General features: G+C 43.3%; 1 protein-coding gene and 5 non-coding genes across 6 annotated transcripts; all 6 read right to left on the reverse strand.

Annotated features, from left to right (window-relative positions):
- Positions 1-334: 334 nt before the first annotated feature.
- On the reverse strand, positions 335-25151 carry NOP58 (NOP58 ribonucleoprotein). Its single transcript, XM_041403674.1, has 15 exons — positions 25021-25151; positions 22802-22878; positions 21060-21112; positions 19158-19282; positions 18013-18149; positions 16770-16834; positions 15347-15481; positions 12955-13100; positions 11874-12000; positions 11082-11245; positions 10232-10366; positions 8994-9055; positions 6343-6476; positions 1362-1483; positions 335-661 (listed from the first exon to the last, which is right to left on the reverse strand). Exons 1-15 carry the CDS (start codon positions 25063-25065, stop codon positions 605-607), a joined length of 1584 nt encoding a protein of 527 aa, XP_041259608.1. The 5' UTR covers positions 25066-25151; the 3' UTR covers positions 335-604.
- On the reverse strand, positions 11621-11706 carry LOC121335540. Its single transcript, XR_005952590.1, has one exon. It is a non-coding gene; the product is annotated as a small nucleolar RNA SNORD11 (small nucleolar RNA).
- On the reverse strand, positions 12772-12855 carry LOC121335541. The gene has a single exon (XR_005952591.1). It is a non-coding gene; the product is annotated as a small nucleolar RNA SNORD11B (small nucleolar RNA).
- Positions 14747-14834, reverse strand: LOC121335544. Its single transcript, XR_005952594.1, has one exon. It is a non-coding gene; the product is annotated as a small nucleolar RNA SNORD70 (small nucleolar RNA).
- LOC121335545 lies at positions 16106-16193 on the reverse strand. Its single transcript, XR_005952595.1, has one exon. It is a non-coding gene; the product is annotated as a small nucleolar RNA SNORD70 (small nucleolar RNA).
- LOC121335543 lies at positions 20713-20801 on the reverse strand. Its single transcript, XR_005952593.1, has one exon. It is a non-coding gene; the product is annotated as a small nucleolar RNA SNORD70 (small nucleolar RNA).
- Positions 25152-27073: the final 1922 nt, after the last annotated feature.

Genomic DNA, 27073 nt, shown 5'->3' on the forward strand with positions numbered 1-27073 from the left:
CAAAATATGCATCTGAATTTTGTTAGCCAGTGCAGCAAAACCAAAACATTTGGAAGATACTTAAAAAAGGCTTTATCAAGAGAACTACAGTGCAGACTCAGTAACACACCTCAACTGTTCAAAGCATCTTTGATATCATGCACATATATTTGTATCCATGGAAAATTTAAGGATATTACAATCTTCGAAATCTTTAGAAAATAAACTGCAACAGAACATTTACACATTTAGAACTTTAGAACTGATTAGTCATTCAAAACAATACATCTCAGAAATAGTCCTAATAATGGCTAGAAAAACCAGCAAACAAGTTAAAAGACAGAGGCATAAAATCTCCATAAAAATGTTTTTATTCCTCATCAGTGGAGACTGGTTGTACAAAGAGGATCTATTGTGAGCTTTTAAACAAAAGAAACCAGTAATCCTCCTAGTTATCAGAGACACCAGGGTATCCTGTTCCAGGGAGAAGACAGCTATCAAATCCATCTCCTTGCCCTCTTGCAACACAGGGAAGTTAGTTTTCAGCAAGAGGCTAAACAAATTATGTTGAGAAATGCTACTCCAAAGCAGCTGTCCAAGGGCCAGTGTTTTCCCCTGTTCCACATCAGTCTTCACCCTCATCTTTCATTTTCTTTTTTTTCTTCTTCTTTTTCTCTGTATTCTGCAAACAAACAAATGTTGCCATGAACAAAGCGTAATGGAAGAGCAAAGCAACACGTGTAGCTAGGCAACAGGGCTCCCAGCCGAAGCAGCACCCCAGCTGCCATGCTCAGCAGAGCACAGCCCAAGCCATGTCCTCCCTCAGCTGCTGAGCACACTGCCTGCTCAGGGCCAGGGAGGCTGTGCCACGCTGTCACAGCTCAGCCCTGTCCTCGGGCCCTGCAGCTGACATACACAAAGGGCACAGAATTAAACCCTGTGTTAAGAACAGGACTTTAGAACTGGGCAAAAAGCTGGGTTTGGTCCCATCTGCTCTACTGCTGCTAGAAGGTATCAAATCAGCAGGTACAGCCTCTGCTCCCTTCAAATCCTAAAGTGGAGACAGATGCCTGTGGATTGGCACCAAGGGACACTCTTCCCACTAAAAAAGAGGCAAAGAGGGGGAAGACTAGAGCTGGGGGTAGGCAGAGGACAGGAGGAGAATGGAAGCATTGCAGTCACAAACTTTCCAGATCTTATTTTGTAATGCAAATCTTCTTGGACATTACAGCAACGGATATCTCAAAAAGTTACTAGAGCAAAACTATTTGCATGTCATGGATTACACACATAAGAATTTCTCCCAACCCCTCACACTACACTCCATGTTTGGGAGAGGACATTCCCAGAAAGGATCAGGTAGCTGTGCAATTCTGCCTCACCTCAGTTATGGGGCTGGTGGGGAGTTCCTCACTCAGTACCACCTCTTCTTCAGCTTGCTTTTCCTTATCCTTTTTCTTTTTCTTCTTTTTGACAGGTTCACCATCTTCTACAGCTGTCCCTTCTGCACCACAAAAAGGAAAGGCAGGTTGTCAGTTATTAAGAGTGCAAAAGGAAAAGCTACAAGACATCAGAGGATGCAATGACTCCTATTTCCCTTCTGCATTAACTCACCTGCAGAACTACTCCCTGCTATAATCAAAATATACAACTACTTCAGACACAAGTGACAGTGTTCAGGCAGCACTATTCACAACTCCTGGTGAATCCAATGCTATTCCTATATGCTGCTCCCAGAGTTTAAAACAAGCTTGCATGTTTTCCTTTGTTTGCCAAATTACCTTCAAGTACTCCGCAGGAAAAGCGAATGTCCACAGTTTGGCAAGTATTTTTATCACCCACACAGGAGCAGTAAAAGGACTCTAAATGTCCCCTTAAAAATACATTTAGCCAGCAGTAAGCTTGTTCACAACTGATTTCTCCATCTTGATGTTGGAAATTTGTTAAGAAGCAGACCAGTTTTCTTTACTGTTTAGACTGGCAAACACAAAAGATCTCAATGCAACTTCAAGCATTTAATGCAGAAACACTTTCCTATCCTGGACGACAGGAATTATTTATAATATTATTTATATAAGCCAAGAGGAATGTCAACCCAGGGAAAGATTTACTAATGACCTTACAGTTACTTTTCAGAACAATTCATCAACAGCTGCCCTATCTAATCACAGTGGTAATGGAACTGTGATTTACCACTCACTTCCTAGAATACATCCCACAGTCTTAGGAATCTCGAGGTAAAGAAACCAAGCAGAAATCATTACCAAGCTGACAGCCTATGCAGCCAGCAGCCAGGCTGTTACTGGAGCACACCCAAGTTAAATTTGCAGTGTTGAGTCAGTGTTGGATACCAAGTTTCACACAGTCCCCATGACTAAGTTCATAATGTAGCAACCACTGTCCTTCAGCAGCTACAAAATTGATGCTGAAACCAGTGGTGTTTGTGGCATGTATAGCTGCTACTGGAGGTATGCCTCAAGACGTCATTTTCTCACCATATGTCCCCCAGGAAAGAATCAATTTCATTTTCAAGAACACTCACTCACCACTTACAAAAGGAACAAATTCAATTACAAAAAAAAGACCCAAACCACATAACCTCCTAACATCTTGATTGTACTTTGTCACAAGTTTAGTTCCTCAAGCAAAAAGAAGGATTATATGAGTCAAAAATAACACTTCAAACTCTGCCTCTAACATTAGCTTCAGATAAAAAAAGTTGGCTTCAGGGTAAAAAATTTCTAGACATGTCTACAGAAGAATACAGCCAACACATGCAGTTTTCTGACATTAAAAAACATACCAGAAGCAAAACAGCAAAAGATTCTAGATAAAAAAAACCTGGTAAATATAACTTCAAGTGGATTCTGCCATACACAAAATTCACAGAGAACAGTGTGTGAGCACAAGGTATTCAAAGCAGGTATAAAAATAAGTGTCCTCACCTCCCTATGCATGACATGGGGAAATTAAAAGTAGCTGAAAAATAAGCATAAACTACAATAAAGCCACAGTGTAACAGGAGCATACACATCATATTTTGCTATGCTATACGTTTTCACTCAGCTGGATTGGTAAGAGATGCATTTCCAAGAAAAATGTTGGGTGGTAACCTTGAAAAAATAATTTCTTGTCATTACCCTAGATGCCATCAAGTCTGACACACCAGGCAGTGTCACAATTTACAGTGCAGATGATGATGCACTGGGTGCTCACAGGCACTGTCACTTCTCACAGCAAACAGCAGAGCCCTCCCTGGAGATTTCAGCTGCTGCCTTCTAGCAAAGCTCATCACAAGACTTCACATATTTGTACCTAGCAGAATGAGGATAAAGGCTCCAGGGGTGCTGGTCTCTTCCCTCTAGGTGCAATACTTCCAAGTCAATCAAGGCCAGGGGGAGTTTCTTTGTGATACACAGCAGCTGACAAGAAAACCAATAGCTCTGACTCAGGCACAGAGGCACAGAAAGCAGCACCCTGAAGAGCAGTTTGACTGATGGCCCTGGGAGTGCTGAACATCACCAGCAGTAGTTCCACTCACCAGTTTCCACCATTTTTGTCTAAGCTTTTACACAGAAGCCTGATGTCCTGATGTACCCTCCCTCCTCCAGACAATGCTCCACGTGTACAGAATGAAGTCACACTGCCTATCAGTAAAGAACACCCTGTCAAGCTGTTGCTATTGTATCTTGCAGGGTTCACTCCATTTACACCATTAACTGAAGATATTTCTCTTTTCAAGAGATACCTTCCCAAGTCACTAACTTATTATATCCTATTATATCCTGATGCTAAATGCAAGCTGAAGGCTTCCCTGGGGACACTGGCTAGCCCTGCTGGTGGTATGCATTCTGTTTGGCCACATCCAACTTCAGAGACCACAGTCACAAAAACACCTGCCCTATTTCCCTTCACCAACATGAAAACAGGTTGTAACAGACAGCTCCTGAAGTGGATTATAACTTGTTTCAGGCAATAATCCTTCCACCTGGTTTCCTGACAGGTACAAAAGGTGAATGTGTTTTGAAGTCACAGCTCAACCCCCAACCCCCTGCCAGCTCCCACTCAAAGTACTGCCATTCATGCACCCCAAACAGGGAGAGAGAAAACACCACACATCTCATCTTGCAGTAACATTCACACTTCAGGCTGGCATAATGCAAAATACTGTCCCCCTTTACAAGACATTAAATGCAATGGTTTGACCAAAACTTTTCAGCGGCAGTTTCCCAGCTCCTTCCTGTCCTTTACCTTCCTCTTGTAATACAAGCCCAACAAAATTTTTGGCTGAAGAATGCCTTCTTTTCTGGGACTACTTTTCCCACCACCCCCATTTTTTATGCAGCTGCACAAACAGCATGGGGAAGGAGGAGGCAGAGACTTCTTTCACAACACACTGTCTGGATGTGTTATCTCTGACCAGGCAAAAGCTGAATAGAGCACTGCAGCAAAAAACAACAGAGCCAAGAACAGCAGACATTAAAGGCTCACATACATATTCAAGTGGACATGCAACATAAATCTTAATGCTGAGATGTACTCTGCACCTTTCTGTGTATTATGTGACTTGCTGAACTCCTCAGCCTTCTAGGACCACCAAGCCCCTACTAGCACACTATGCAATCAGAGAAATCATGCTGGGAAACAGCAAGGCTATGGTTTGTCTAGGAGGTGTTAGGGAAATCCATGTACCCGTGCTGGGTGCTCAAATATAATTTGCAAACATGAAGCAATGTTATTTTCAAGGGTACAAGAAAAATAAATAAACTCTCTGGAAACATTTATTCTACAGTCTGAAGCAACTGGCATAGTTAGCATTAATGCCCAGGTAGTCAAATAAAATGACCCAGTTGACAGAAAGAACTGGGAAAAAGTAGGAGCTATTAACCATACATTTGAAGAATTACCCCTCTTTTAAGGAAGAAAAGCAACACATCTGAAGCCTGTACTTCAGGTTTGGGGAAATTTGAAAAACAAGCAGCCAAACAGCACAGATTTCAGTAGTCCACAAGTATTCTGGACACTACCTCCAGCTCAAGGATATCTGCTAAGCCCCACCCAATCCCCAAATCTGGAAATAAAGTAAATGAAGCAAACACAAGCAGGTTTGTGAATAAAAGCACCAACCATTGAATAATATAACTATGAACTGAAATATCCTCCTCCAACTATAAAAGAGCAGGCTGGAAAGCAATGTAATATTTCACCTGCAACGAGATCCAGCCTGTGAGATGTCAACACTTGCTTTGATAATGCAAGGGAAGCCCAAGGGAACAATTCTGGCTGTAGCAGGGGAAGTTGGTTCAAAAGCAGTCACTGTGAGAACACCCACATTCTCCAAAAGCAAATGGGCAAAGTTCAAGCCTCCAAAGTACTCATGTCTTTTGCTCATTATGTTAAGTGTAAGAGAAAAAGGTGGAGCACAGATCTCAGCTTTACAGCACAAAGGATTCTCCTTCCCTCCAGTGTAATTTTTCTTCTCAGCTATGTTTAGACTCCTGCAAGTTGCTCCCTCCATGAACACAAGGACTCAGTGGTGTCTGGAATGATCACACCTCCCATCACCTGAGCATGAAGAGGATTGAACCAGGATATCTGCACTCTGATCCCCTATGACAGAGCAGCAGAGAAGGCAGAAAGGGAAGGCTCTGACAGCCCTCACCTGCTGCAGGCACATGCTGCAGCTGGCAAAACATGTGAGCAGTTTGTGTCCAGATCTGGCTCTGGATCTCACAGAAGTGACTTAAGTCACTTTCTTTTTCCCCATTTTCCCCCCTCAAGTTACACACTGGTGAGCACAGAATGTTTCTTAGAATGAACCATAATGTTGAACTAGATTATTTTGCAGTCGCTGTTCAAAATCTTTCTTGACACAGTAACTTATCAGAGAAGGAAAGAACAACTGTGGACATAGTTCAGTTTTAGCTCCCCAGAGAATAACAATTGTTCATGTATTACGTAAATTCAGATGGAAATTTCCAAGTGTCATTTCATATCAAATTCTGACCTTTTCATATGTTGAGAAATGCCAGAAAACACTTCTACACACAGAATAAAATAGTATTCTTGAAAGAAATAGGGCAAGTTCTGGTTTTACAGAGAGCAGCTTTTCTGTCTTCAAGATACTAAATACAAACCTGCTGAGCAAGAAATTCTGCAAGAATATGAGTAGAATTTTGTTTTTAAATGTTCTTATACATTTACAACTGCTCGCAAATTGACTGCAGTCTGGTGTCAGTCACTTTTTAAAATACACTGCCATTCTCAAGGAGAATACCCAGGTGCTGTGGCTGGCTGTAACTGCTAAGCCCAACTGCACGATGCAAACAGTGACATGGCAGCAGCACAGGTACAGAAACCAACCTTTCATCTCTGCTTTGAACTTCTTTGCTTTCACTGCAACCTCTGTGTCTTGTTCATCCACCTCTTGAATTTTGCGCTTCTTGGAAGCAACAGGAAGTGTTGAGTCACCAGAGGGGTCAAACACTTTTACTTCACTGTAACAAAGAAAAAAGTCAGCTTATGTATTAAGAAGAGCAAACCTTCAGGGAAGACCCTGAAGTTGAACATAAACTTTCCAACACAAACTACCAAGAATACTTGAAAATCAATCTTGCTCAGCTAACAAAGCATCTACAAGTAGTGAGACCCTCCCTCCAATACACAGTGCCTTTATCAGTAATCATGACTAGGAAACAGATACACCAACAAAGTATAAAACTGTTGATCTGAAAAGAAAATACCAGTTAACTAAGAGTTTGATCCTGGTTTATACCTGTTCAAGGCTCTACAGAACACTTGAATTACCCACTATATTGATTTCTCTGATGCTGAAAGCCTATCCAGCATAGCCATATGTCACAAGCACATAGCTCCTCACCATTTAGTTTATCATTGTATTGTATTTGGTATATTACCCCATAATGGTACCCTAGAGGTAATAATACATAGACACACACACACAAAAGCATTAGAAGTAGCTTTACTTCTGCTTTTTCTACACTGCCTCTCCACCATTACTCTGAGAGGGCAAATTCACAAGGCAGGCAATGCTATAGCTCATTGCTGTAGCACCTGTATCACTGAATTTATGGGACATTCAAATATCTGTGTCTGAAACTGCCTCTTCTCAGTTATTGCAAGCTCGTTTGTTCAGTTCCAAACCCCTCCACAGGCTGTAGAGAACAGCACCCTGAAATCCAGTGCTCTTTAACTGGAACTTGTAAGGGGCAACTGAATCATCGAATAGCAATGAAGCAGTTCTTTTCTTATTCAGAACAGAATTCCTACTGAAGAAAGAAAAAGTTTGAAAACACTAAGTCTAAAATATTTTGTCGCCAGCCACATAATGGACATCTGAACTTTTCTAAAATAATCTGAAGAAGATCCTTGCACAGGTTATAAAAGCAACTGCAGCTGAGTGACTGGGCTGGGAAGCATGTGGTAATGCCAGCAGACAGTACCATCAGCTCATCCTCTAAACATGGGAAGTTATTTTATGGGTATTAACACTGCATATTGGTTTAAAGAAATTGATTATGCAGCCTTTTGCAAAAGGTGGCTCTGCTTCAGATAAATCCAAGCGAATGCTCTTTGGCTTCCTTGTCGTTGTCATGATACTGCTAATCAAAAATAAAACAAAACCAAAACTCCAAAACCATAAGTAAGACAAAAATAGCATGTTTTGAGTCTTTTTTGGAAAGCATAGAGAACTGTTTCACTTGAATCTAATCTCTAAAACCTAACTCGCATTTAACTTCTGATACATTACTTGAATTTAGCTAATTCACACAAAATCCATAGCTCCATACAAGACTAAGATTCTTGCCCATCTCCTTAAAACATTACTTTAGCCTTTCTAACATGCCCATGAAGCAGTACTGCCATTTTTGTACTACAAGGACAATTTGACAAGTACTGAGTTAATTTCCCTTTTAGGTAGCCAGACTATGCCAAACAGCCAGGAATTATCTTCAGATTCTCCCCAAGCCTAGACATGTTTGCAAAGCATGTCTAACAGCACAAACATGTCCTGGCAGGAGTTCACGATTCCTCATTTCCAGAGGTCAAACCCCAGCATCTATGCTGTCTCTTTAACAACCTCCTCTCTCAGCTCCTGCCTCCTGACACACCCTGCTGCTTCATTTACTGACTGACACTGTCTGCAAAAGCTGCTCCAGAAATCACAGCCGTCACTACACTTGGAAATGCCTGGCATATGGAAAGAGAAGTTACAGCTAGACTCCAGAAAGATGTTTGGGGGCTGCAGATGGGTGCAACAGTGCTGATTCTTCCTCACAGAATGAGCACTGAAACCTGGTTTTGCTGAGCCCTTGCTCTCTCTACACCAAAGGCTCAGCAAAGTAAGCAGGGCAAGCTAAGCAAGAAGCCTGCAACCAAATTAAGCAATAAACCCAGATGTCACAGCACAGACTAATAATACCTTGTTCAAATCCTCAGATGTTCAGCTGCCCCAGTTGCAATTTACAGTGTCACTTTGGGCACCACTGTTCTAACAGTGTCCAGAGTACATAAACACCTTATCTATTGTTTAATACATGTTACTTATTACATACATGACTTAAATAAGGAGATGAAGATTTGCCCAGAACAAGTGGTGTCTAGTTTTTCTCCTGTTTTTAAGAATAAGATGGCTGAGAGGGTCTCTAGGACAGCTTCTATGTCAAAGAAATTAATTCAAACTCTGATTTTCTCCAATTTATTTCATTTGAAATTGTAATAAATAAAGCTGCAACATATTAAGACCCTGCTTTTTGTGGTGCTGCTGGTAGCACCTAAAGTACTTGCTATCTGATGATGTCAGTAATTTACTATTAGAAAATCTGGAAAAAGGAAATTCTTATTAGCAACAGAACTTATTATCAACGTTTAAATGGCATAGAAAATGCTTTCTGGATCTTAGGTCAACCCAGCCCACAATGAAAAAGCTTTTCAGAAATAAAAACATGGAGAGTTATTTTTACTCAACCAAGCTGAAAGGAAAAACTATTCACCTCTTGTTTTGATACTTGTCTGTCTTGGCCAAGGCTTTTCCAGTGCCACTTATTCTTCTTATCTACAAGAAAAATTTAGCTATGAAAAACAAATTACTCACAAGGAAAACAATTCACAACACAAGTTATTCAGCTCTTGAAATGGAAAGAAAGACATGTATTATGGGTCAAGCTCTTGTGTATTTGCATTAGCTTAACACCTGAGTGTAGAGCAGTGACAGGGAGTGTAACTGAGGTGAGAATGGCCTTCCTAATGCTGCTCTTCAAGGGCCCAGTTCAAGTAAGGGACATCTACTACTGGATCAAATATGCAACAGTAACATGACATAATATTGTACCTCCAAATTCCCAAAAGCAGCTCAAATTTGTGCACTTTTTTTCCTTTGGCAAGAAAAACTGCATGTCAGAGCAGGTATCACCCTACAGCATAAAGCCACCCTTAAAGCCACAACACAGGCCCCAAACTAAATTAAATGTGTACTTGTCAGGTGACTGGTTTGTCTTTTGGTGTTAACATGTCTCCTTGCCTTTGTTCTGATGGGAAGTTTCACCTTCCATGGAGAGTGGGCAGGTTTTTCTGGATTTTTCTTTTCTGTTAGTGATGCCAGTACTAGAGCACTGGCATCAGATCTAGCTTGGAAGGCTGAACCTAGCTGTCGTTCACAAGATCACGTGCAGCAGCCTCCTAAAAGAGGAAAGGGTCTCTATGTCCTCCCAGCACCCTGTGCTGATGGCAACATGGAACAGCAGGTGTGGAGAGCCAGGATATGCATCAGGTGATAGGAGGGCAATGCAGCAATTTGTAGAATAACATCTTGCTTTAGCTACAGAGAAAACTCCCTAAGCACCACCAGATTCTGTCCAGATTCTAGGAACCAGGGTGGAAAAAAATATTGACATAAATACTCCTTCTAAGGTAAACAGAAAGAAACTATGAAGTAATAAGCCTATCCTTGGAATTCATAGTGATGTAGGGAATGTAAAGGTATGATCTTATTAATCTTGGTCCCTTATCAAGATTTTTCAGTATAAAGCAAATAAAGACAACCCTGTAAACAAGAACAGCTGACACACAAAAGCCTGCAGCCAACTTACACACCTGGCCACTGCAGCCAAAGCTGGGAGAAACTACAGGCTAAGAGTGACATGCTACTGAGAGAGAAGAGTCAAAATGCAGCGTCAGGAAATCACACCCTGAACAAGCATGACAGCTTCATGCAGCTCTCTGCAAGACTTACCCCTCTCTCTTCCAAAAGCCTCAGTCTCGTCTCTACTTTTAGTCTGTTCTCAGCTCCCATTTCAGCACTGGTGTTCTCTCCCAGGGCATCGTAACGAATAGTCAAGGCAGTCTTTGCTGCCAGCATTCGAGAAATCTGGAAAAGCCAAAAATAATACTAAATGCTAAGACTTAACATAAGGCAATGATTCACTCTAATCTGGAAACCGTACCCACATACAAAAGAACAAAGTAACCATTTATTAGCAGTGTTTAGTCCAAAAAGTAATTAGTGTCTCATTCTTTCAACACTGAAATACTGTTAATGTAACACCTTTCTTCCTTGATAAATAGAGGGAAATGTCTGAGACACCAAGTCAGTTGTACATATCCTACTCTACCCCAAGCATTAGACCAGGTTAGTCTGAGATGTAATTTCCAGCTTTCTCTACAATTCAAACGCATATTCATCCACCTGCATTATGAAAGACTAACCATTAAGACCAAGCTGTAAATAACTTCACTACAAAAAGAGTCCAATTATCAAGCAAGACTAAAGCCTTTAACACCTTAGTTTACTATCACATGGAAGAAAGTAGTAACATACCCTTGAGAAAGCCAGTGTCACATCCTAACTCATCTGGAATACACCTGTTATTGCTCAGGTATGTCAGAAAATCCCATTCCCTTTTTTTGAACAGGAGTGAACAATATTCAAAGATTTGTAAGACAGTGGCATTTTCCATGTCATCACAAAGCAATACAGTAAAGCAAGCCATGGGAAAGCCTCACTGTGAAGCTCAAGCCATCATGAAGCTCAAGATATTAATGCCCTGGAAAAAGTCAAGCCAGTAAAGAACCATGCAACTTACCTTTCCTTTATTTTTGGCATTGCTTTGTCCCACCAGGGAGGCATGATAGATAAGACCAAACTTAGGTGTGTCCCTTTTAGTCTTCAGTGCTCTGAAGAGTGCCTTCTCAGCACCCAATAACTGAACCGTAGAAGCTGGATGCTTTGCCAGATTCAGGAGGGAACCTAAAAGAGGCAAGAGTAATTTGTCAGAGAAGCAGCTAGGCTAGATTCCTGCTTCTGAATAGTGTAAGAAGCTCAGATCCATCTATTTTCATGAGAGCTGTTTCCCATTTGTTTCCTGAAAGACAGGTAAACCATTTCAGTCTTTCATGCCTCAACTGTCTTGGTTTGAGCATCAGGAAAGAAGGCTGACTCAATAAAACATATTCCACTGGAATAATGCCTACTCCTGACAGTCTGACAGCAAGAACATTTCATCACAGAACTGCAGCACAGATAACTGAAATAAGGCTGCTATCTTGAGCCAGTCTGACTATAAATGCTCAGTGCTGGTTTTTTACCTCAGAAGTGACTGACTATCAGCAGGAGGCTCAGTAAGTGTCTCAGAAGAGGTAGTGACTTAAGTTGCCCTCATATTCCAAAAAGAATTCAGGCCAACTGAGAACTCTGTCATCATAGACTACTACCAAGCTCATGCTGGTATTCTCAAGATTCCTGAAGTGCTGCGTTCACCCCATTTACCACGATATGTTCACCAGGCCTTATATAATGCTTTTAGCTCACCAGCTCCTTGGAGATAACCTCTGATGAGGTCACCTAAGACTTATTTATGTTGATCACTGTAACCCACCTGCATGAGCAATGAGCCTTGCTCCCACTAGCTCTCCCACCATGACAGTGAGATTGGGAGCAATGGCCATCATTCTGTTCTTCAGGTAGTCATAGAGCTGTGTCCGATACTCAGAGATTTCAATCACCTGGCACAGACAGAGTTTGGTTACAGGAGTCAGTATCAGCTGACCAAAAAATAGTAAGAGATAAATATACTGACACAAGGAAGTGCTGAGCATTCCAATGTAGGAGACTGACAAATTGCAAAATGCAAACAGCCAAGAGCCAGAGTTGCAGAAAGCTTTATACAGGGCATATTCCCAGAGCAGAGCTACATCCACAAAGTATATTGTGAACATCTGTTCTGCTTATTCCCTTATGCAAATTATTTTCTCAGAAAAACGCCTGATAAAGGAGCTAACAACATGCCAAAGACAGAGAAGCAGAACAAAAATATTTAGTAAGGACATTTTCTTTAGGACAAAACCCTGGAATATGTTTTCACATAAATCTTTGCCACCATTCTCTTGAAATGGGATACGTGCTCTTTACTTGTTTCATACAAATATAGACAATTAGAATGCACATAAAAAAGCAGCCTGGTCTAGACCAAGAACAAGAACTCCTAACCCTGCGGCTCCTGGCAAAGTCACAAAGGGATCCAACTAGCACAACTGAAGTCAGAGGATGTTTGTTCACATGCAGCCCAGACGAGAGGAGGGGAGACCTCCTAAATCTTTTGGGGCTTCAGTGGTCCATTTTTAACCCAGGGTTTATCACCTAGCTTCCAGTGACAGATTAAAAAGAGGCTATACAATGCTATTATTTCAAATGCTTGAAAGTACAATGATAGCAAAATTCCTCCCAAAAGTAAGACTGCCACTTTCAGAAGGCCTTGTGCAGACATCAACAGCCTGAGATGGCTCAGATGAGGTAGTGACTGTGCACCCTCATGTCTGAACATCAGGAAAGCAACAATATAGGCATCATCACTGCCATCACAAGAGTTAGCACTGCCCTGGGAAAAGCTCTCCTTGACAGAAGTGGCTGTGAAACAGCTGAAGTAAGAGTCCTACTCCTATCCATTCATGCGTAGATACCTGATCACAGAGATGGATTATGTTGTTTATATCTTCTTCTGAGACTTCTGTCCCCATGGAAATCTCAGCGGCAGCCTTCACATCCTCCTCAATCTCCTCTGGTAGGATGTCAGAAACATCAGAGGAAGCAAAATTGCTTCTGTCTCCTGTGGGGGACAGATGAAAGCATGTTTGTGCTGGGGGTGAGATGAACTAGTAAAAAAAGCACAGAAACAGATGAAGATAAAAGGCCAAAATAAAAACAGTGAGTCAAGTCTGCCATCACACTATTCCGAATTCCTAAAATATATGTCAGTGTTCTGACTTTGTGTTCATACCAACTAGGAATGGTTGGAAATATTAAATTTGAAACTAGGAAAAAAACCCAGAAAACCCATACTGCATAATTCACCTTCTCAGTAGCTGATTGCTGCAAAATTTTCAGTGACAATATTAGAAGAATAGAATTCCAGGAAGCAGCCACTTACCACTAACCAAATCTATTTAATTGTTTCTACAACTGGGGGGAAAAAAGCTCCCTTAAAACCACAAGTCTCTCTCTGGACTGCAAACTTCATTATTACAAAAAACCAACCAAGCAAAAAAATAAATCAATACAATGCACATGAGCCCAAGAGGTGAGGCAAGCGTCCAAAATATAGCAGTCATTCTTCCTGCTCTTGCAAGTAATTCTAGTAGCTGCTCTCTTCAAGAACATCCAGAGACAGGCAACACTTCTCTTTACATCAGTTTTTTTAGGAGCTACTTTCCAAACTGGTCTGCTAACTAATTATGATCCTAGATGTGCTGGTGGTCCACGAAGGACTGGTTGGTGATGTGGCATTAGCTTTCACTTAGGTTTCCAAAAGGCAAATTGCACCAAGATCCAGATGCAAACATGCCCTCCTTCTTTGCCAGCCCCGTGCACGCTGGTGCTGAAGGCAGCACCGCTCAGGGCGACGCGCAGCTGGATGAGCAGTGAGGGGCTCTCGCACCGGTGCCACTCAGGCTGTGCCCACCGCCATGCCCAGGCTCCGCTGTCCTCTCCACTCACCGACTTTCCGCACGCATTTACAGTACGTCAGGTTATCCGTGACGATTTTGCCCAGCTCAGGGAAGTGCCAGCCGTACCATTCCCGACAGCGCATGATGTAGTTATTCAGCTCTTTGTCCAAGTCATCAAGAAGCGCTAAAAGAAAGAAGGACTGAGTTCTTTTTCTAAAAGGGCAACCTAAATATGTGGCACTCTCAAACCAACCAATTTAAATAGTGCAAAGGGAGAATACCTGAAGTATTTCACTCTGTAAATGTTGGATTAAACCAAACTGCAGTACACTAGAAGTCTTTACTTTTCAGAGAACTGCATAATATCAGGCACAGTACTATAGAAAAGTTACAATTCCCATGAGCGTGGCCTCAAAAGTTTTATCACTGGGACCATTTTGGACAAAGTCCCTAACAGCTGCAAAGCACATTCCCCTAGAAAGAGTGCAGCAGCCAGTTCTCCTTCCTCTTAGTCAGCCAAAGTGCTACACACAAGGCTGACGTAAAATCTAGGCATCCAATTAAACCTGAGGAAGAAGTGTTTTACTGGTAACCAATTTATCTTGTATTCCATTACTTGATTTAAAAGAGCAAATCTTTGAGTTGCTGTTATAATATAAATATACCAAATTCAAAGCCAACAGGCTCACCATTTACTAGACATGACAAATAACCAGATTTATAGTTTATTAGAGTAGAGCACCTACAGTATATATTGCTAGAGAGCCCTGAGGCTAAAATATTTCCTGCTAATGCAATACCAACATTCCCATCTGTTGTCTCAGTGGTAGTGACGAAGGAACTGAATTACATCATTAATTTCAGTTTAACTATGTTTCATCATTGGCAACAGATTGGGAATTAATATTCCAAACAGGACTCCTCACCACTGCTTCACAGCAAGCATGATGTGAGTCTCTTCAAGGAAAAATGAGGAATGGGCTTTCCTAGCTGCTTTAACAACTCCCAAGAGGTGAGGCAAGCGTCCAAAATATAGCAGTCATTCTTCCTGCTCTTGCAAGTAATTCTAGTAGCTGCTCTCTTCAAGAACATCCAGAGACAGGCAACACTTCTCTTTACAGTTTTTTAGGAGCTACTTTCCAAACTGGTCTGCTAACTAATTATGATCCTAGATGTGCTGGTGGTCCACGAAGGACTGGTTGGTGATGTGGCATTAGCTTTCACTTAGGATCACCAAGATCCAGATGCAAACATGCCCTCCTTCTTTGCCAGCCCCGTGCACGCTGGTGCTGAAGGCAGCACCGCTCAGGGCGACGCGCAGCTGGATGAGCAGTGAGGGGCTCTCGCACCGGTGCCACTCAGGCTGTGCCCACCGCCATGCCCAGGCTCCGCTGTCCTCTCCACTCACCGACTTTCCGCACGCATTTACAGTACGTCAGGTTATCCGTGACGATTTTGCCCAGCTCAGGGAAGTGCCAGCCGTACCATTCCCGACAGCGCATGATGTAGTTATTCAGCTCTTTGTCCAAGTCATCAAGAAGCGCTAAAAGAAAGAAGGACTGAGTTCTTTTTCTAAAAGTGCAACCTAAAAATGTGGCACTCTCAAACCAACCAATTTAAATAGTGTAAAGGGAGAATACCTGAAGTATTTCACTCTGTAAATGTTGGATTAAACCAAACTGCAGTACACTAGAAGTCTTTACTTTTCAGAGAACTGCATAATATCAGGCACAGTACTATAGAAAAGTTACAATTCCCATGAGCGTGGCCTCAAAAGTTTTATCACTGGGACCATTTTGGACAAAGTCCCTAACAGCTGCAAAGCACATTCCCCTAGAAAGAGTGCAGCAGCCAGTTCTCCTTCCTCTTAGTCAGCCAAAGTGCTACACACAAGGCTGACGTAAAATCTAGGCATCCAATTAAACCTGAGGAAGAAGTGTTTTACTGGTAACCAATTTATCTTGTATTCCATTACTTGATTTAAAAGAGCAAATCTTTGAGTTGCTGTTATAATATAAATATACCAAATTCAAAGCCAACAGGCTCACCATTTACTAGACATGACAAATAACCAGATTTATAGTTTATTAGAGTAGAGCACCTACAGTATATATTGCTAGAGAGCCCTGAGGCTAAAATATTTCCTGCTAATGCAATACCAACATTCCCATCTGTTGTCTCAGTGGTAGTGACGAAGGAACTGAATTACATCATTAATTTCAGTTTAACTATGTTTCATCATTGGCAACAGATTGGGAATTAATATTCCAAACAGGACTCCTCACCACTGCTTCACAGCAAGCATGATGTGAGTCTCTTCAAGGAAAAATGAGGAATGGGCTTTCCTAGCTGCTTTAACAACTTCAGTCTGTTTTCCATTTGGAAAGCAAGGAGACAAAATGCAGCATTACGCACTGCAGTGCGATTTACAAGCCTAACGTAGGAGTCTATTTCTGCATTACCCTCTATGCAAGACACCACCTAAATTATGGGTCAGAAAATGCTGTCCTGTGGGACCCATTCTCCCAGCACCACTCAGAAGGGAGGCATATTGGGAAGGAAAGCCCTTAGAGGACCGAACACTGCCTGTAGTTCAGCTGATTTCTATGCTAATAAAAAGTGCACGCCAGTTTATTGTATCACCCTAGAAATGTTCCTGCTGTGGAAAGCCCTACTGAGGAAACACAATTCATGCCTAGATGAACATCAGTGCCCAGTTTACTAAGACATCCTAGGAGGAAATTGACAGCAATACTTTTCTTTAGCCAAAGTAAAGAAGTCAGCTACCCTAAGCCAAATCCATTAATAATTTAAGCTCTAAATATACTTACAAATTGCCTGGATAATCATGGTATCTACTTTGTCTGGGCTGAATTTCAGCTTGTATCGGGAAAGGCTGAGGAGACACAAATAGAGCTTCATCAGCATCCTGACATCCTGTTGCAGAATATGCCCCACCTGTTCCTTTTTAACATGAATACAGTTGACCACAGGTTCACTGAAACCAAGCTCAGTTCTGTGCCACTGACTGCTCTCAGCTGTGGCCAAAAGCCACACTGACACAAGCTTCACAAAAACCCTGACAAGTGTCCCTCCCACATCCTAACACCAGGGTGAAAGTGAAGGTTATTTGTACCACCTGCTGCAGACTGAACATGAGTACTGTGGCAGAAAATTAATTGGCTCTTGGTTTTTCTGCTTGGTTCCCCACAAAATGTATTTGTCAACAGCACTTCCAGTTGGGCAGCAGCTGGAAGCAATCCACAAAACTGCAGCTCCCTAGCAGCAAATACCAGCAACACTAATGTGAAGCAACAAAAGAAACTTCCTGGAACAGATTCTCACTGTCTGAGAAAGCCCATTACCATCTGGCTTTAATGTTATGTTAACAATTTCTCTATATGCTACAGTGAAAGACACTTGGTATCAATGAGGATTTGCATCTTAAAAGTCCTTTTTCAATATTAATGCCCATTTTCTAAGCAAACCCACTTTTAAGGAATTTGCTACAGCAAAGCATTTCTCTAACTTGCCAATGGCTTGTGGCAGGACAAGCTCATGTCAGAATGTGGATTAAAAAGTTACTCGCTAATGGATGCTTGATCCCTTGGTGATCCAACAACTTTGTATTTAACTACTACTCCACTAAATCTAAAAAGCAGCAAGAACAAGGTGGGAAGAACAACCCTGCCTGTAATATTTGCATTATCTATTACATGGGTATTAATTGTAGCACAAATCATCAAATTGTGGTCTCCACCTTGTCTCTTAGTGGCAATGGAGCTTTAAATGACTCCCTTGACTGCTCCAGACACATTCCAGAAATCTATCCTGAAGTATATAACATGAAAAGGAAAGCTACCAGCTTCCACTTTGGATGAAGATGAAGCCTTTCCCTGAAGGGTGGGTGCAAACTGAAAGCCCTTCCTTTGTAAAACAAGGTTTCAGATACAGAAGTATCTTGACTTACAGAGTATGAGTCCATGCCACATACTCAGAAACACTTCAAGCAGCACAGCACAGCCAGGGACACAGAAGTGGGGCAGACAGGATGAAATAGTTGTAGGAACTCACCTGTGTGCCAGACCCAGGCACATAGCTGCCATCTCTCGAGAAGGAAGGCCTGTTATGAGCCCTTCAATCTGTGAGCGAATTCCTCTCATCAGCTCTGTAACCATTGGGCTGTGTATACAACTCAAATTCAGCTTCTCCTGCAGTGTGGAAATCAATGGTCCAAAGTCAGGCACAACACAACATTCCTCTGAAGTCCCTCTTCCAGCAGCCTTACATCATTTTAACTGGTTTTCCCACTGCAATCCTGTGATCACTCAAGTTTCATCCATTTTTGATGCTCAAGGTAGTGATACCCCCAGTTCCCCAAACAGTTAATATTCCACTTTGAAGAGCAGATTTATAATTAATGCTCTATCTGCTATGTAGAATATTCAACTTAAGATTCAAGATTCTGAGGTTTACTAGAAACAGTTTGGTCACAGAAAGAAAATTCAGAGGTAGAGGGTGAGGGGCTTTGTGTCTTTTCAGAAAACAAGAGTGAATAATTAGTTCAAAGTCCTTGCTATTACTCACTTTAACATTAAAACCTCATCTTGCAGCCTACACAGTCTCCTAAGACAGCATGAGGAGGTTGTCAGAACAAAGTTCAGTGGAACAGGGAGTAATTGGACATGAGATGGGAAACTGGTATTTGACACCCAGGAAACATTGGAAAAAGCCATCTACCTTCACTGAACCTCTTCTTCCTCTGGGCAGGCAAGGACCAAGGGGTGTGCACAGCTGCTGGCACGCCGAGGAAGGCACAACAATGTCCAGTCCCAGAAAGACATTAAATCTTCACTCTACTATTGTTACACCTGTTAGTGAGGAATATGTGTCTGCCTGGCTCGGGTTTTTTGGTTGGTTCCTCCCTCCAATCTTTTTCTGGATTGGATCATCAGAAAATGAATTTTTCTACTTGCTGGGTTTCTAACCTATACTTAAGAGAGAAATCAAGCAAACCTGAAGACCTCAGTGCATGACACCATATCAGTCACCTGTGTTCTCAAGACAACATTTTCTCTGTAAACATACTAGGATTAACTGTCCTCTATGCTGCAAACACAGGACTGGCAGCATAATCCATTGCTAGCAACTGCAAAATCTCTGGAATCTGCATTTCAGCAGCATGAGACTAAAGGAAAAACAGCAAAATCAGTTATCACCTTTATAACACCTCCAAGTTTGGCATCTGCCACAGCCAACTGCTCGTGGGCATCTTTTGCCACTATCTTCTTGAGAATCTTCTTCAAGTTCTTGCTGAGCTTGCCTTCTACAAGAGCTGTGGATGCTGTGTAAAACAAAAAGACCAAACATGTTGTTTCTTTCCCCTCCTAAAACCTGTAAAAATATTACTCCTAACTTCATGTATTTAACTCTCCACAGTAGCTCTAGTCTGAGCTGCAATACTACTTTACCATGCAATAGCTAAAACTCAAAATAGAAGAAAATTATACACATCCTCCTCTGAAGGTCTAAATGAAAAAATCTTTCTCCCAGTTGCCTCTCCTTTCTCCATATGTTTTCAGTTCTATTTTTGCCAATTTTGTTTAAGGATCTCTACAAACAGTATGCCATATGCTTTAGATACATGTTTAACATTTCCAACAGCAAAGTTATATTTTGTGTATAATTTAATTAACCAACCATTTTCCAGGTCCCTTAGGCAGCAGCCGTGATATCCTAAATTGAGTAGTGGCTTATTCGCGTTCTCTGGTGATGATAATGTACCTTCTAAAGCCCCAGGAATGATGCCAAACTGGACAGTCAGACAGACCCTTTTAATACAGCATGCAGACAGGAGAATCTTTAAAGGATGTTCTCCATTCTTAAATATTAATAGAGCTGTAAAAGCTTTACAATCCCACACAACATAATTTAAGCAGGCACTTATACAACTCTGAAGGTCAGCTCTGTGCTCCACTGAACTTCTGGGACTGATACATTTCCATCACAGTAACAGAGCAGCAGCTAGTGATTTTTGATTTCCAGAACCTAATGCTATGTAAAAGTAAAATCAAAGTGCTGTGCTGAGTTTCCTCTCAACCCTTCTGCAATGCAGATAATTTTCTACTCTGCAAGCTGGCCAATTATCAAGCATCTAACCCCTTGAAACAGTACATACATAGTCCTGCCTTCAAAATAAATGAGCCATAAGTAGGCTGAAGATCCGCATTTCACAGATAAGCCAACTTGAAGCAAAGTAGTAGAAGGTGTTGGATGGTTTTGAGGTTTTTTTAATCAGCCTAACTATACACAAACTGAATCCAAACCTATGCAAAAGCAACATAATCCAAAAAATATGCCACGGAGAGGAACGTACAACAGTTCTTTTACTTGCATCTCACGTTTGATGGTTGCATCTCCATTCTTGCCTCTTTGCTTCCTTTATAAGCTATCCCTACTGCATCAGAATATGAAGAACTGATCTTTAATTATAAATGGGACCTGGAACATTCACCTACTTAAATCATACAGCACATTCAGCAGTAATTGTCACACCATTTCTGAATTATTGTCTAGAATTCCTACGATTTCTGTTCAAACCAGGCCACACATCAAGCATTTAAGTGCAGAATTCATAAAAAGTACTGAATATAAGGCTTTCCATTCTGCTTAAACTCCTGAATTTGAGGAGAACACAGACCTTTCTTAGGCTGAAACAGGCACAACACGTATCCATAAAACCCAGGTGGTTTAATAATGAATGTTCTCTAATACCTGTCTGTTGTCTCAGTGGTAGTGACGAATTGTTGACTCAAATCAGTGATAATCAGCTTCAACAAGAATCCATCATTGACAACAGACAGGCTACATGTATCAGTCACAATTTATACAGTTCTCATTTGTAAACGGCTTAAAAATATGTACTGAAGGAAAAAAATAGACTTTATTACATCTTTAGTGCAGTACAGACTGGACAGGTGACCTCATAACCAGCTCACTTTTAAAAACCTGTAATTTAAAAGCTAAGAAAAGAAAAAGAGCATGGACACAGGCAAGTAATGAGTGAACTAGTGCACGACAGAGATTTGATTTTTTTGTAATAATAGTGTTGACTCACTTACCAGCAAGTGCTTCTGTTGTGTCCTGAAATTTTTCAAAGTGTTTCAGCTTTACTCTACAGAAATAAAATAGAAGTGTGTAAACAAGTGTACATAAACCACATGCTAGAACCATTTTTTCTGCCTCTGCTACTACATCTCCTCTCTTTTCCCTATGGCTTCAAGAGAGCAAAGATCAATATGCAGACCCTCAAAGAGGACTGAGAGCACTAAACTGGCCAATTGAGTCTGGTGTGACATTTCAGCTGGGTCCCACAATAATTATATGAAGGAAAAAGAAAAGGAATTTTGATTTGGTATTTCTTGGACCGACATCACCAGAAAACCTAACCCCCCCTTTTTGCTTTGTAGTTCATATTTAAAGACAGACATCATCCATTTAAATTTCAACACTGCGCCCTGATTGACTGATGATAGCATCTTCCCACTCATCTTCAAAAGGAAATGTTCTGCCTCTGTGGAATGCAGAGCCTGCACAGCTCAGATTTAACATGCTTTTCAACCAAATACATCTTCAAAGGCTTTAAATTTGAACTGATTCATTGCCCATGAATCCTCAAGTCCTTCCCTGTAATTAGATGTTAGAATACAAGTTCTGAGCTGAGCTTAAGACACACAACAAAAATTTCTTTAATGCCCCAAGTGCTGACCAGAGCCAAGAATCATAGGAAGAGTGTTTAACCACACCATGTCAGATCCTTAGGCTCAGCTTCCCTGTAGCCCTCACACAGTCTGTGGTGCTGATATATAGTTACAGTTAAGAAGCTATCTCAATCCAGTAATTCCTTGTCAGGGACAGGCATTTAACTAATCCAGCTCTGATTAACCACTGCTGGTTGTGAGTCAAGTACCAGCAAAGGAAGCAAGGTCACAGATAGAGCTGAATACTTGAGTTAAGCATTTGCAGATCCCAACAAAAGCTTCGGGCTTACACTGATGCCTTTTCAGAAAGGCAAAAGAGGAATTATTTTTATCAGAGTAGAGATCCCATTAAGAGCCACATCCTGTATAACAAGAGGCCAAGACAACGTTTCCAGGATGAGATTAACCACACTACAAACAGGCAGATGTGGGATATTCTGGCCTCTGCTCTAAGTACTGTTACAGAGCAGGATAAATATGAAATGCATAGCTTGCTCAGATGCATCCATTATAATCAAAGCTGGTTAGACATCTTCCAATAAAAACACCAGACAGACTTGGAAGGAATCCACCACTGTCCCCAGCTTTAGGGTAATTTGTAGAAAGGCTAGCTTGACTAGTGGATGCTGCAATCCCTGTGCAACTGTGCAGTGGTGCTAACTCTCACTGATGGCATGGGCAACAATGCTAGCTCTCAATTCAGTGATTTACATAGTTCCACCTGCATTAAGCTTTATTTTTCCCAAAAGAATTTCCTGTGAGCACAAAACCCTGTCATTTCACTGACACTTCAGCATTACAAGCTTGAATGTTCTTGTCAAAGCACCCACATCACCTTAAAATATTGTTCAATTTTTTTGCTTTGGTGACACATGGTAATGACTTCTGCTACTTAATTACACTGTAAGGTATTTCTTTCACTTGGATATTCCATTGTAAGCATCTCAGAGTATCTAATTTCACATTATCATTGTTCACAGCATTTACAATACTAAAACCCAAAAATCAGTACTTTGTTTTGAACCTCAGCTGTGTGTAACTACAGGCAGCCATGTCCTTCCACAAGCCAATCCACACTGCTATCCCCACATAAAGCTCCTTACATTTTGTTTGCTTTTTCAGGAGTTTCAAATTCTTTCCACAGACTGTCAACTTCTTGAAGCTTTTTCTCATTCAGAACCTGCAGGAAAAAAAAAACACAACACACAACGATTTTAGTTCTTCAACCCGGGACACCTGAAACATTTACAGTGTATCCAACCACTCTGCAGTAGTTAACACAGATTGAGTCAACAAACTCAACTTCAGTGATCTCTGTTCCACCATTCTCTCTCAACAGCTTTACACTACTAATAGAAATAGTGCAACATTTTTACTTTCCCCTGAATTACAGAAGTTCTTCAACAACGGCTGTGTCCTCCCGGACCTGGCACATTAAAGCAAAACCCTCTTCTTTATCAAAAGTGAGCTTGATCCACCTGCTCTACAGGACTCACTCATAACCATGGTGACCCAAACCCAAATTTACCACTGCCTTGGAAAAATAAAACATCTGGGAAACTTAACAGAAAGCAGTGATCCCCTAAGTTATTTTCATTAATCAGAGCAAACCCAAACAAAAAAGAAAACATCCCTGTAAAGAACAGTCGTCACCACAGCTTGGTCATCAACTGCACCAACAATTACCTAAGAGGCAGCAATGGCTTAATCCCATCTCTGTACACAGGGAACCCCCTCAGCTTTTAAAGAGCACAAGATTAACACTTACACTCTTGGAACCTACACACATTTCACAAAATGCAGAGTGCATGGCAAATTCCCAGAAAACTGCTCAGGAAAATAGTCGAGATCTTTACGACACTGTGTTCTTTACATCTCACTCAAAAATCTTGTGGTTTTGTCCCCACGATGCAAATGCAATGCAATTGCAATTTAACTCAGCGCAGAAATCATTCCTAGTATTATGAATTTCGCTCCCTGGCAGATTTTTAAGCCCTGGTTGAAGGGGGCTGTCTTTTTAAAAATCAATTAGTAGCTAAGCAAATAAACCTAGCAATTAACGTCCCACATGACTGTGAGGCACAGCAGAACCTTGGGGCAACTCTTCCTTTCCTAAGCCATATGATTCTTTGCTGTTCATTTTTCCTACACCAAGACCTACAGAATTTTCAGCCTCTATAAACACACATGGGCACATAGAGAAAATGAAAGACATAGAAACTGCTAAAATCAAGACTGTTAGCATACAAAAATGACATGCCTATGGATAACTGCTGACACCTGCAGCACCTCTGCAGACACCTCCCTGCAGCTCTGTATGTCCCTCCTCCTACTTTTGCTTTATGCCTAGCCTACCTTCAGAAATTAAAATATTAAAATTTATATTAAAATACTGCCTGAGCTGCACGGCTTCACCCCAATGAGGAGAAAAGGTTTCAGGGCAGAGGAAAGAAATATCCACGAGCAGCAAGGGTGCAATTCTGCTGCAGGCAAAGGCAAAATCCTTCATCTTTTCACACAAGCCAAACCCTAAGACTAAGCTGGAGGAGAAAAAAAATAACGATGTTATGATCAAACTATGATCAAGCTGGTAAAACTGTACATGAATCAACGCTCAAGGAAGAGAAAAGCCAGAAAAGTGCACGACAGTTTAGGCGTGCTCAAAGCCCCAGGAAGCTGCAGCCCTGAGCCACCCGGTCAGGAGGCTGGCAAAGCCCTGGGAAGGTGCCTGCTTGTCCCTCGTGGAGAGCGAGGTCGGGACACGGGAATCCTGCGGGCACCCTCACGTTCCCGTTCCCCGCGAGGCCGCTTCCAGGCAGGCCGGGGCAGCGGCCCCGCACAGCCGGGAAGCTCCGCCCGTCTCCCTCGCCGCCCCTCACGCACCGCGGGCTCTGCGGGAGCAGCGGCGGCCCCGAGGGCTCAGCGCCCCCGAACCCGGGTGCCCCCCGCACACGCCGAAAGGGGCACGGCCGCGAGAGCGCAGCTTCCCACCAAATCCCGGCCGGCGGAGGGCAGGCAGCGAGGGACAGAGGGGACGCTTGGCAGGCACCGAGAGCTCCCCTTGTGCCCGCCGAGCACCGCCGGCCCCTTCCCCGGGGCCTCGCTCACAACGCGGCCCCTCTGCTCCCACCCTCGAGGGGCCGCACGGGATTCGGGGACCCTCCGTCCCTCCCTCACCTCACCCCCGCCCGCGTTTCCCCGTAATTCCCACCGCAGGCCCGACGCGGCCCACTTCGCCCTCCCTTCTGCTCCGCCGCAGGCCGGCGGCCGCGACCCACGGGGCGAGGGCAGCGCAGTCCCGCGGCCCAGCCCCGCGGCTCACCTTGAAGATGGCGTAGCCGGCGGCGGTCTCGAACAGCACCAGCATCGCTGCGGCGGGCGGGGGGCGCCACGTGCGCGCCGCGCCGGACCCGCTCAAGCACGCGCGCGCCGCGCAGCGGAACCGGAAAGGGGAAGCGGCGGCAGCGGAAGCGAGCGCGCCCGGGGAGCGGAAGCTGCGGGGGCACTTTCCGCCCGCGAGCCACGTGGCGGGGCCGCGCCCCGCCGGTCGCCGCCCCCGGCGCGGGTTCGAGTCTGCTGACGCGCAGAGGCGCGGGAGCCGCCGCTGCGCCCCTGCGGCGCCTCACCCGAGCTGCCCTCGCTTCCCCGGGTGCCGCAGCTGGCGGCAGGGTCGGCCACCGTAGATAGGAAGAGGGTGTGCTCCCCGGGACTTTGTTTCCCGAGCACATCCCGAAACAGGTGTGAGCGGCTGGCCCCCTCGGCGACCCCGAGCCGGACCGGCTGCCGCTGTCGGGGTTCAGCCGGCGCTCCCGGCCCTTCGCTCACGGCGGGCTGTGTTCTCTGCCCGCTCCGCTCTCGCTCCCGCGGCCTGACCTGCAGCTCATGACACAGAAAACAGTTTATTTACGTGAAAAATTGTTGGCAGAGTGCGACTGTGTGCGTTGAAAAGCTTGGCTTCGCCGACAGACAAGCACCAAATTCTGCTGATAGAAAAACAGGCGTTTTGAACGCCGCGTGTTTCTGCAGGCTGCTGTGGGCTCCCCGGGGCACGGGCAGGCCTGTCGGGGCAAGGCACGCCGGCCGCTTGTGCCCCCTCCTGCTTTGGTACCCCCTCCTACTGTGGTGCCCGTGAGGCACAGGCTTTGGTGCCCCCTCCTGCCGTGCCCCCTCCTGCTTTGGGGCCACCTCCTGCTGTGGTGCCCATGAGGCACAGGCTTTGGTGCCCCCTCCTGCTGTGGTGCCCCCTCCTGCTGTGGTGCCCGTGAGGCACAGGCTTTGGTGCCACCTCCTGCTGTGGTGCCCGTGAGGCACAGGCTTTGGTGCCACCTCCTGCTGTGGTGCCCGTGAGGCACAGGCTTTGGTGCCACCTCCTGCCTTGTCCCTGGCACAGCCGGGCGCGCACAGGCCCTGCCTCGCTGACCTACTTCTGTGCCGCCGTCCTGTGAGGAGCCGAGCAGCTGCGTGCCGGTGGGAGGGTGGGAGGGAGGCAGGGGGAAAGCGGCGGTCCTTGCCCTTAAAAATCCCTGCTTGTTTCACAGGCAGGGTTTTCTGTGCTGAAAACAGGCAGAGATTTTCCTGCCCGCAGGAAGAGAGGCTCCAAGAAAGGCTTGGGTTTTGATTTCTATCAGGCATTCATTGGTACATTTTATGCAACCATCTGTATGAGTCAGCACGCCTTTGTTTCCTCCTTCTAAGGAGTATGCTGGAAAGCCAACAGTGAGAGAAATCTGTGGACTTGAATATTTCTGAAGTTTTTTTTTTTTTTCAAAGGAAAGACTTTGGTACTTCACATTACATAACCAATTTTCTTAAAATTCCACAACCAGTAATATTGCTAAAGAAATTAGGTTCAAGGAGGTAGAGAATTTCCATGTTCCACCTAGTTTTAAAGTACTGTTTGTGGCCCTGCTGGCAGAGTACAATTATTATGTAAGAACTACTTCTTACTTAGCTGGCTGCCCTAGAATACTGCATCCATCCTGTTTGCTAGCACTAACCCCTCTCAGGCAAGCAAATTGGCATTATGAGATTACAGATTGTTCTTAGGTTAAAGTCTGCTTTTTAAAGGAATCTGTTTCTTTAAAGTGTGGGCACTAACTTTGAGAAAATCTCTTACAGCTATTGGCTCCTAAACTATACAACAGCTTTGGAGAAATCTGTCAACAGGGGTGAACTTTATTGGCCTCAGGTGACTGAGATTAAGTGCTGATAGGGAAATAAGAGACATTATAAAACACGTGAGAATTCCGTGAGGTTATTAGGGCAAGTACTGTTGGCAGTGTGTGCAAATGCAAGGTCGACTTTGGGTTTTGTGGGAAGAAGCTTGTGTAAGTATATTTGTTTTTTTTAGAACAGCTTTTATTGCTTTCTATTTA

The sequence above is a fragment of the Onychostruthus taczanowskii genome, unplaced genomic scaffold (assembly GCF_017590055.1).
Source record: "Onychostruthus taczanowskii isolate IOZ18803 unplaced genomic scaffold, ASM1759005v1 scaffold20, whole genome shotgun sequence".
NCBI lineage: Eukaryota > Metazoa > Chordata > Aves > Passeriformes > Passeridae > Onychostruthus > Onychostruthus taczanowskii.